Genomic DNA, 11,379 nt, shown 5'->3' with positions numbered 1-11,379 from the left:
CCCCTTCTAAGTAACTTGATTTTCAACTAGAAAATCTGTTTATTTTAATCATGAAATCTTTTTCAACATTCTGTTACTTATTCTAGGTGATGCGCGGAAATAATTTGAGGTTAACAACAAACAAACGTCAAGCTAGCCCAGTGACGGGAGACGGGCCGGGTTTTTGGCGCATGTGTAGCGAGAGAGCAGCCGATAAGTCTGGTATTTTGACGCTGAAGTTGGCCAAAGTGAGTGAAACGTGCTAGAGAATTTTGCCGCCTTGGATTGGACACTACTGGACGTTGTATAAACAACTGAAGATTCAAATTCCTTCGAATTTAGCAATCTAACGAGTTTCCACAAGTCCTGTAGGAGGTAGCACGCTTGCGGGCTTCGTACTTTTGCTCCTTCCTCGCGAGAACAACCATGCAACCGAGTTCGATCCGACGTAGATCGTCCAGTAATCCCGTAAGGAAGTCCACGGTCGAGCGGGAGGACAAGAACTTCCCTCGGAATGATCAACGAAGGACGTCGAAACCGAAGGGTATCTCGACCGGTGAAACCTCCCATATACCCAGGGCTCGTTTTCGAAGCTTCTCCAGCGACCGAGCGGGATCTCTCGGCAGAAAATCTTGTTTGAAAATGACAGGTAAAAAGGCGCTCAAAATTTCTATTTTTTTTTTCTAACTACTTGGTATGAGCCAACACAGGACATAGAAACGCGTTCTCGATAAAGCCAAGGTTTAACTTAATTTAATTCGAGATCGTTTCGATTTCCATTTAAATTATGTATGTGTGTGCGTGGTGTGTGTATGTGCAGGCAGAACTCCACTACAGCAACCGACAACTCCAATACGTACCCCAGTGAGACTCTCCACCAAGCTTAGTGTGCCAAGCGCAGCGTTTACGTCAAGTTGCAACAGACTTCACACACCGTTGTCAACTGAACGATCGCCGTCTGGCGACCGTGGTAGCAGCGTGGGAATTAAGGGTCCCAGGAAGGATACAAGGCCCCTGGCGGACAAGGCCTATCAGATGGCGATGTTAAACAAAATAGATTCGTTCTTTTATGTAAATCAGTGCTCGACGATGCTAAACAGCAACGGCAGTTTGAAGCCGCTTACATTGAAGATGTTCATGGAGGTCTCCAGCTTCTTATTGAAGTACTTGGATGTCAAGCACGATCTCACAATGACAAATTACACAGATGAATTACCGAAATGTGCGAAGAAGCTACACTACCCCGGTATGATGACAAAATCGTGGCTGAAGACTGCCAATACGATGCACTCGTGGCCCCATGCTCTTGGTTGGATCAGCTGGCTGGTGGAAGCGTGCCAGGTGAAAGAACTCGCGATCAAGAGATACCAACTGGAAACTTTGCCGTACGTTGGAACGCAGCATCAGGAGGCAGGTTTCAACATGGAGTTTCAAACACTGTTGGAGTGCTACAGAGCTTGGAATGACGAAAAACTTGATGACGAAGCGGAAATATTGGAGCAATATCTGAAGAATGTTGTAATTCAACAAGGCATTACCGAGAACGATTTAGTTCAGGCGCATAAAGAATTGGAAGAGAAAGAAATTGAGCTACAAATGCAAGAAAAAGAGTCAATAGAATATGATAAAAAGATTGAACAGCTACAGCAAAAATTAGCGCTTTTGCAGGCCAAAGAATTTACAAAATTAAATCATCTTAAAGCCACGGAGGATAATATAAATAAGCTTTGCTCCGAGACACAACAATTAAATACAGAATGTAAGGCTTTGAATAAACAAATTCAGAAAGGAAACATACAGTACAAAGAATTGCATTCAATTGTGAAGAATCAACCAATGTCTAAGGCTGAAAAGGAAAGCATCGTTAAAGAGTGCATGGAGATTCAAAACTACATACACCAATTTGACGAGCACTTGAATGAGTACCAAAAGGAAGCGTACACTTTGGATATCAAATTAGCGAACCTCAATAGTAGTCTTAGTAAAGCAATATTAGCCCATAATAAAAAGGTCTTCATGGACAGTGATAATGATGTTGGTCTAAATTTCGCTGAATTAAAGCTCCCGGAAAAAGAATTTTTGAATTTACAGGTAACGGCTATAATGGAAGAAAAGGTCTCTTTGATAAAAATATTCAAGGAAACTTTGACGAAGCAGTGTGCCGAGATAGATTCTTGTATTCGTTCTGAAATCATGAAAAAGAAGAAAGTGCAGAAAGAAATTGAATCTCTCCCGAGTAAAGACAAATTGCAGAAAGAGATCTCTGTCATTAATAAAATCAAGGCAGACCTGAAAACCGAGAAAGCCAGCTATAAGAAAATGTTAGAAACTGTAAGAATCGAAATTAAAGAAATGTGTGATGCGATGACAGATCTACAAGCAAAAGATCTCGAGATAGAAGAGGCACAAGACAAATTAGATGCAGTTATAAGAAGACATACCTTTCTGGAACAAAGAGCCAAACAGTTTTTCGAAGAACTTTATAAAGTCATCGGCGAACATAGAAGAGAGCTTCATAATATTTTAGTAAAAGACAGAACGAAATAAAATTACATCTCTGTTCTGTTTTCTGTTCAAATAGCTTTATATATCCATCCGTATCTATCACATTATTTCTTTTTTTTTTAAGGCAAGTTTCAGCATTATCTAGGGCGTTTTCCAGCAAGGACACAATGTAACACTGTGAATCATTACATCCTTGTTCGCCAATGTTAAACAAGGATGAAACGATTCACTGTGTTACACTCTGTCCTTGCTGGAAAACGCCCCTAATAAGTTATAAACGCGCGCGCGTGTACTATTTTTGTTATATAAGATAATGTGATGAACATATCATTATATGTATGGTTATAATCTATCATATTATATATTACATGGTTTTCAGTAAAATGTTGTAAGCGGGTAAAATATCAACAATGTACAATACTCAAATATGTTATTAAAAAGTTTAAGAATTATTTGTTATATTCAATTGAATTGTTTAAACGTCTGTTGTGCTAATAAATTACTAGTCAAGAATTACTTGTCAGCAACAAAAATTGACATCTTGTGATTCGGAAGGCATCCATGGTTTATAAACGTGTCCATCAGCCTCTTTGTTAGCCATGTATGTGAAGAAAGTTCGCTTGAACGACGTGGAAGGAAATTTTCCGTGTTCCATAGTACTCCACATTATACGGGTGTAAGAAACGCGCGCTTTACGCACCTCGCTGTGGAATGTCTCCTTGATCTTCTCAATCTGCTCGAAACAGTTAAGTTTTTTTTTAATTAAGTAATAATGAGATAAATTAATTTAGAAGTGATTTAAAAATTGATGTGATCGAAATAGGGAACAATAATCAAAAACGGAAAAAGGAAGCGAAATTTAAGAGAGAAAGAACAGTGAATGTGCATCGTTTAAAGTATACAATATGTGTGTTTAAATTTGCAGATAATGAAAGTAATAATTGATAATCAACCTTTTTCTTTATCTTATCGGCTTGATCATAAGTCAATCTCCTCAGTTGATGTTTTGTCATGTGCAATGATGGTTTTTCTATCTCCGACTTTTTCACGTTTATCAAGTCCCAAGTGGCACGGGTCGCTCGCATCAAATTTTCTAGGTACAGAAAAAATAAATAAGAAATTGTAGAAAGCGATTAGAAATGAAAGAAGCGACATTTTCGATTCGTTGCCGAAAGTACTTTTGTCCGTTTCCGAGAAAACGACGCCCTGCCTGTACATGAGCCAGTCCTGAAGCTGCGGCATTAGATAACACTTCGGTAACTTGGCGAATGTATAACCTTCTGCAGCCATTTTCTTTAATTCGACCTGAGATACACATACGTATATTTTAGATCCTAATCTGATCAATGTTGATATCACATTCGTAGATGATAACGATTTTAACATTATCAGATTAAAAAATTCATGAAAGTACCTTCATTATCAGTTTAAGATCAGATTTGTTGTTTATATATATTTTATCGCCACCGCCGTTTATGCGATTATTTTCATGATTAATTTTTCCTCCTGTCTTATCGATTAAATGTTTGTACGATACACCTTGTTGATGACCGACCTCGCCGACATTCTTTTCACGAACTACTTTACTAGTTTCTTTATGTAATGTGTATTTTTTTTGTCCTGTTCTGCTGCTATTTTTCTCGCTCAATGATTGTAATTCCATTATCGCTTTGGATGTTTCTGTCTTTAAGTTTGTATGACTTTCTTTCGTGTCATCTTTCTTCTTTTCAATTTTCTTGAACAATTTCTGCTCGTCGAGTGCTTCTAGATCATTGCGTGTCATCGGATGAGATGCATCTCGCTCGTTTTTATCACCATAAATCAGCTTAAAAGCTTCATCTCTAGCTCTTCTTCTAAGTTCCCTCTCTTCTTTCAAGACGGCGTACTTGCTGGGTAATGGACCTGGTGGAATGTTCATTGGCGACCAATGTCGATGCGGAACGGCAGTTCGTAAAATATCTTCCTCACTAGATACAGGTGTTTGGAACGGCGTGGACATTTTCAAGCCATCGACTATTTTCTGAGGTGGTGACATAGAAATATCTTCTGCCACACCTGATATGCAATATTTGATGCCGTCTCCCTTATCTCCTTGCTGGATCCTCTTCACCTCTGATATAATAAACTTCTTGTCCTCTATCATCGGTCTTGACAGATCGACAATATGCATGAAAGATTGCTTCTCCAAATCCTTTAATCTTTGTTGGCGTGTCTTCCATTTGGTTTTTTCTTCATTTCGCTCCAGAATCTTTCTTTCATATTTACATTCGCATACGGGTTTTACTACTTTCAATCTACGGGGCCTACACAGAAAAAAGAATATATATTGTGTTAAACAAGGACAATTTACTTAAATAAAGCCATTTTATACGTAGTTCAATCAAGAAAAATATATTCTTATTATTTAAGAATAATTATAATATCACATATATATAATTATATTACATCATTATTGAAAATTTAATTGCAAATTTAAAGCTACTAAATAAGGCTGATGTGATACAATTTTTATGACTTTAATAATTACCATTTTGTTACGCCGATCTTTTTTCTTACTAACCTGGCTACACTACGAGCAATTTTCTTGCAAGACGTCCAGCAAGGGCTGTTATTATCGCGCTGCGTGAAATAATCCATCAATGTTGCATCCTTCAACGCTATCTTCCATCTTTCCTCCGGTGATTTGGATTCCATCAATTTCTTTCGAGCCTCCTCAATGTTTCTCTTCTGATCGATAGGGTCTTTTGTGTCGACGTTATTACAATTGCACGATTTTGGTTTTTTACGTATCTTTTCCACCAAGCTTTTGGGTCCGGAATACCTTTCTATCAACTTCAATCTTTCATCTGTAGCTTCGCTGACGCACATGTCATACGGCGATTCTAGAAAATCATATTCCGGAACGTATTCGTCACTTCTTCGGGGACTAATGGGTGGCGTGACATAATAAACACCGTCAATAATCCTGTTCTCTTCCTCCAATCTTATTTTTCTACTTCTTCTCCAATGTTTTTGCTTTTCTACCAAACCATTTACATTATACATAAGAATCTTTTTCTTATTTCTGTTCTCTCTACATTCGCACGGACGTCCTCCAGGAGGAACCGCCATCGTCTCCAGAGGATAATCCGGTTCACAGAGATAAACTAGAGTTTTCTTCGCTGGAAGTTCCTGCTCCGATTTCGTTCTCCAACCGCAAGGTCCCTTTTTGATCCTATGGCTCTCGTCCGCGTCGTCGGCAGCTAAAAAATCGACTATTTCTTCAATTTTATCTTCCGGATTACGTTGACTAATTGCTGGCAACTCTCCTGGGAGAATTGCCGGTTGGATGTCATCTAAAGTCCCCGCGAAAGACTTAAACATATTCTTCAATTTTGCCATTTCTCGCTTGCGATTATCAATCTCCTCAGCTTCGTCTGCTACATCTTTCTTTTTCTTCACGGAGCTGCGTTTGGTCAGCTTATTAATTTTATTAGATCGCTTAGTTGGATTATTCGGCAATGATGACTTCGTTTGTTGTTTCATTGCCGTTTTGAATATCGTCCTCGATTTAGGAATTGCACTCGACAATTTTGTACCTTTTTTATTAACTGCAATCTTCTTTAGAAATATCGGCTCTCTTTTCTTTTTCTTCACATCTCTTTTTTCTTCGTTTATTTCTTTTTGGATTTTTCTTTTTGACGATTTTAAGGAAATTTTGTAAGTTTTTCTAGTGTTTTCCTTATCTAAAGCACCGTTTTGAATTTTTCTCAGTTCCTTCAAAGAAGAGATGTCGTTTTGTCTCCCTTGTGGTTTTAATGGAGAAGTTATAGGCCATGCTGGAGGTGTCAATTTCAAAGTTCTTTCATAGTCTGTTTTTGTTATTTTCGCCGCGGGCGCAGTTCGTGATATGTTCCAAGGCTCGTCATAAGCAGGATAATTGGGATCAGGAATGAACTTATCCTTCTTTTGGTCCGTAATGTCCTTTGAAACTTGAGTCTCTTTTCCAACCTCAATAGATGCTGTCTTTTCTTTCACTTCTTCTTCTTCTTCTTGTTTTTCTATTTTTCTTCTTTCCATCTTCATTATTTCCTTCATGAAAGGATTATGCCTGCAGAATTTATCTCCAGGATACATCTTGCAAGAATATGCAGCTGGCTCATCTGGTCTGTACTCCTTCCCTGGGCACAATCCTTCTTCTTTCGTCCAAGAAATATCTTCCTTGCTCACAAATAGATTTATGTTCTTATCAGTCATTTGCTGAATAGCACACGAACAGGATGGAACGTTCTTGATGGGCTGAGGTGCCGGAGGTAATTCAGGCATTCGTGGTACGTGTATTTTGTCCTTTTGAATACCCGATATATGATATTGAGTTTGCCCAGCCTCTTTAGTAACGCCACTGATAATGATGTTTGTTTTGCCCTCATCCTCTGGAGCAACCTGGTTATTTGGCGATTCTGTTGCATTCTGTCCTGAGAATTGCATTGCCATCGAATCTGCGACGTGTCTGTCGCAAACAACATTTTATTTCATTATATTATTTAATTTTTAGAACTTTAAATTTGGGAGAGAGAGGATTATAAGACTGAGAATTTTAAAAGTTCCAGAATTTAAAACTCCAACGTTGGAAAGGGTGTCAGTATTTAAAGATGCAAACAACCATATTATTTTAAGACAAAGACTTAAAACAAAGACTTAAAACCTAAAACAATGTCTAAAACCATTCTGCTAAGACTCTTATTTAATCTAAAACATTGTCTAAATGTAGCTTAATATAATAATTTCTTACATATTTTTCTCTTCATTCTGCGCTACATCCGCTGTCTTGTTTTGTTGCAATTTTTCATAAAACTTTTTGGTCTGTCGACACGAGCAGCAATTATCACAAACAGGTCCAGGAAACGCCGATTTTATAGTTGCCTGTACACTTTTGACTAACTCATCAGTTGTTTCCTCCAACTGTCTATAATCTTCGTCAGCGTTTTGCAGCCATCCTTGCCAATTTATTGACAGATGTTCTCTGCCACTGGGAAAAGACTTTTTGGGTTGATCGTCAAGTTTTAATACCGCGAAGAATCTCTCATCGCTGTTGCTGGGTGTCACATTGGCTATGCCTGTAACCTCATAAGTTACAGGATAACGAGAATCCTTAGTAGATATGCCACCTATCACGTAATGAGCGTCCTTCTTTCGCAGCCAAGATTTTTTACTCATTCCTGGCGATTTCGGTGGACCTAGTTTTTCAAAAATTTGAAGAAAATTATAGTACAGCATATACTTTTCTAACTTTTAATACTTATAGATATTATTATATTTTTGTTATACGAATTTCGTATTTTTAATTAAGAAAAACCAATAAAAGTGCAAGAGATTATACCATCAATTTTATATTCTATGGCTCCGGATTTGTCCCTCAAAATCTTAATTGTAGAACCAAACTTTTTGCCGTCGTCTGACGATCGAATGCTGGAAGTTACCGATTTTACCATTTCCAAACTTTTCTCTCTTGAGAAATCTATATCTCTCAGGTCTATATATGTGTTGAATGATATTTATTACATTTATTTATAAATTAAATACTTTAATAAATCTGTACTTATTTATTATGTTGTTAAAATATATCAATTAACCACATGTTTAAGTCTACTACATAGTCTGTATTTAATTCCTTAATTTTTACCTTTTTCATCGTACGTAACTGAGGAAATTTTTTGCAATTCCGTCGTACTAATTTCTTCAGAAGGCTCAGCTGTATCTTTCCTCCGTTTAATCTCCGAGATGTTATTAATAAAACGCTGGCCTTGGTTTAATGGAAAGATTACTTTCGGAATTGCAATTAGTTTGCAGTGTTTTCGCCATTTCTGCAAAGCATTTCTATAACCGGCCCAATCGGGACGCGTAAATAATTCTTCCTTATAAGGACAGCTACTTTTACGCCTCGGCAAGCATATTGTTAGGCTTGCTAAAATATAATGTATTACAGCTGTGAGAGCAACATCTTAATTTATTTTAATAATAAATAACTATGAGATAATTAAAATAACTGTGATTATAATAATTAAATATCTAAGATAGTAGATTAAACTTTTTAATCATAACTCTTCATATTATAAAATTACGTTTCGGTGGCAATCTTGGCATAGTCACTGCTGGCAATCTCCTATGCAATTCCTTTATAGTTTCTGGCAGTGTCAAAAACGCAATGGCCGACAATATTATCCTCTCGTTGCAATCGTAAGCTTTCTCTGCGAGTTAAATAATTTTATCACATGATTATCACAAATGATTGAAGAAAATGCATGAAAAATAGTTCTATTCATTGTTATTTTTATTCTAAATAAAAATATAACGCGACATATATATGTACTATGTCCTTCTTTGGAGAAATCATTTCCCGTTAAGATTCGGTAAGTTCTCTGCAGAAAATCAACGCTCTTCAAGTTGCACGACTCGTGCAATTCTTTTATAGTACTCGGCTTTAATTTGAACAACGTTGAAACGACGCCGATAGCCATCAATGTTGCTTCCGTGCCATTTGCCTTTGTCTCTTCGTAATCAGTACGCATTACATTTTCCAGTTTCATTAAATTTCTCATCTACAAATTTATATAACTTAATTTAAAAACGTTTAGAACACCATGCAACTACAATTTTATTTTGGTCTGAGATCTCTTGAATATCAAGATCTTAATTTTGTTATCTTAAAAAGAGTCATCTTCCACCACATTTTAATCGAACTTTTATTTAAATGTCGAAATAAAATCTGTTCGGAATCGCTTTTTTACATCATACTTGATCTGGGGAAAAGTCTTGGTACCATCGTGGACACGTCTTCAATTTTAGTGAGTATTTCTTGCCTATTGAAAAGAAAATATTTCAGTCATTAATATAATATACGCAATTATACAAATTAAACATTAATGACATTAATCTATTGAAATCTCGCTAAACTAAGCTTTTTTTCATTTTCTCAACTAACTTCTATTCTCAAGAACAGCTATGATTCTTTAAATCTTAATTCGTTCTTGTGCGCTCGCTATTAAAAGACAAAAAAATCGTGCTAAATGAATAATATACTACAAAATGCATTAAAAAATGATCGCTTTACTACTTGACAACAGTTTTATCGAGGCTTAATGAAGGAGGCTCACGTTTCTTCTTTCCTATTTTTATCGTCCTCTTACTCTCCTCGTTGTAAGTCCTTCGCTTTTCCGCCCAGAAGATATCCTTTGCCAACGCAATTTCATCCTCCAAATACTGCCTTACATAGCGGCTGTTTCTATCGATCTGGGAATAACTTAGTCCGCTATTCTTTAATCGCCGTTGCTGATCGCCCACGTCCGATGGTTTTATTTTCGGAAGTTTCTTTTTCTCTCGGGAAAGTCGGGACATGGAAAACCTCATTTGCATCTTGGCCACCGGACATTCGTGCACGGAAGTGATTGCCATCAACGAGGATTTGTAGGGTGGCATTCGTTGATCGTATCGCGCGGAAGGATCGAAACGTTCCAGAGAACAGCAAAACCCGAACGGCTTCAGCTTCAAATCTTTCTTTGGCCATTTCTCGCGCGAAACAGCGTCCGATGAATAATTGCTTTTCCTCACAGATGTCGGCAGACTATAGATAAAATATGAAGATTATTTAGTCGAACTAAACGACATATGAGAAACCACCAATGTGGGTCACAAGGCAAGATGTAGGTAGCCAAACTTGTAAATCTTATATTTAAAAATGTGAATTCCTTTCCACATTTGTTCTGCGCGCCGATTTCTTTTTCCAGACATAACGCAGTTTTCTTACAAGTGGAATTATTATCGTCAAATCGATAAACGATTCGTAGTTATATTGAAAATGCTACATTTCAGCATTTTTCTGATGCTACATTTAGCACTCAATATGAGCAAATATAGTATTCAATAAAAAAATATAAGATTTACAAGTTGGGCTACCTACATCTTACCTTGTGACCCGCATTGGCGTTTTCTCATTTGTTGTTTAGTTTTAGTTAGGGGTCGATTACCTGAAAGTTTATTACTATTTAGTCGATGCTGACAGAGTTAATGCGAATTGTATAAAAGTAATGAAGAGGAAAGGAAAATACCTTTCACAGTTAAGATAAATTATAACAAGATTAAGATTATAAATAAAATATCCTATTAATGCAACTTTCTATGTAAGAGAAAAAGGTTAATGTAAAATAATTGAAATTAAAATATAACCTAAACAGATTAAAATTATGTATAAAAAAAATTCTATTAACGTGACACAACTAATAATTTGCACCAACAGTTTGATGTGTTAAATCTAATGGTCGTTTACTTTGTACGCTGGGACAACAATCCCGTGCTGGTGGCCTTTAAAGACATTTTAGATATATTTTTTAGGCGCGGGACCGAACTGACGGTGACACATACTTCTGTGTTCACTTAATTTCATATAATTAATACTTGTCAATTTTTTTAAAATAACTGTAGAAAACGACTGAAATTTTTCGTAGGTGGTGTCTGACAATGAGCGATCTGAAGTGCCGCTCTTATGAAAAGAGCAAGATGTTGACATCGAGACTCGAATGTATCGAGACTGTCGAAGCTCGCCGCTGCCCCTTTCCCGCGATGTCGCGCTTCTCGATACGAATATCAAATAAACGTAGCCAATAATTCTCGTGAGTTCGCTCCAGTATATTGTGCGACAACGTAAAACCGTTGCTTTCAATCTCTCTTTTTGTTTCCAGAGAGCAACTAATGTGAACTAATGGTAGCGTTCAGCAAACACAACTGTTGAGTGAGCGCTCAATGATTTCTTAACATGATTGGCTGGATCTAAAAGTATTAACCAATCATACTGAGCGCTCAATGATTTCTTAACATGATTGGCTGGATCTGAAAGTATTAACCAATCATACCGAGCGCTCA

At 37.0% G+C, this 11,379-nt stretch overlaps 3 protein-coding genes across 6 annotated transcripts in view; 1 reads left to right on the top strand and 2 right to left on the bottom strand.

The window, feature by feature from the left end:
- Positions 1–3,250, bottom strand: part of LOC105568420 (general transcription factor IIH subunit 3) — a 7,381-nt gene extending 4,131 nt beyond the window's left edge. Inside the window, exon 1 of one of the 2 annotated variants that reach the window (XM_012024090.1) lies at positions 3,185–3,250. Coding sequence is in view for 1 of the 2 variants with exons in the window: in XM_012024086.1 (XP_011879476.1) it covers positions 3,002–3,047 (46 nt within the window). In the remaining variant the exon portion in view is untranslated. Of the gene's footprint in view, positions 1–3,001; positions 3,117–3,184 lie in introns of those variants that run through there. The other variant, XM_012024086.1, reaches the window with a different exon arrangement.
- LOC105568421 (kinetochore protein NDC80 homolog) lies at positions 35–2,933 on the top strand. 3 transcript variants are annotated; one of them, XM_012024094.1, is made up of 3 exons: positions 35–628; positions 800–2,270; positions 2,738–2,933. In XM_012024094.1, the coding sequence occupies exons 1-3, from the start codon at positions 406–408 to the stop codon at positions 2,796–2,798; spliced, it is 1,755 nt and encodes a 584-aa protein (XP_011879484.1). In that variant the 5' UTR covers positions 35–405; the 3' UTR covers positions 2,799–2,933. The 3 variants fall into 3 exon arrangements, with proteins under 3 accessions (XP_011879484.1, XP_011879483.1, XP_011879482.1); XM_012024093.1 differs by having other exon boundaries at positions 800–2,279; XM_012024092.1 differs by having other exon boundaries at positions 800–2,933.
- Positions 3,251–7,616: 4,366 nt separating the features above from the next.
- On the bottom strand, positions 7,617–11,293 carry LOC105568422. Its single transcript, XM_012024095.1, has 8 exons — positions 10,787–11,293; positions 9,618–10,084; positions 9,259–9,323; positions 8,834–9,062; positions 8,586–8,711; positions 8,147–8,428; positions 7,844–7,932; positions 7,617–7,700 (listed from the first exon to the last, which is right to left on the bottom strand). Exons 1-7 carry the CDS (start codon positions 10,831–10,833, stop codon positions 7,880–7,882), a joined length of 1,269 nt encoding a protein of 422 aa, XP_011879485.1. The 5' UTR covers positions 10,834–11,293; the 3' UTR covers positions 7,617–7,700; positions 7,844–7,879.
- Between the last annotated feature and the right edge of the window lie 86 nt (positions 11,294–11,379).

Source organism: Vollenhovia emeryi, unplaced genomic scaffold, assembly GCF_000949405.1.
Source record: "Vollenhovia emeryi isolate VEMERY1.0 unplaced genomic scaffold, V.emery_V1.0 DF939129.1, whole genome shotgun sequence".
Taxonomy (NCBI): Eukaryota; Metazoa; Arthropoda; class Insecta; order Hymenoptera; family Formicidae; genus Vollenhovia; species Vollenhovia emeryi.
This window is presented reverse-complemented; position numbering and strand designations above follow the sequence as displayed.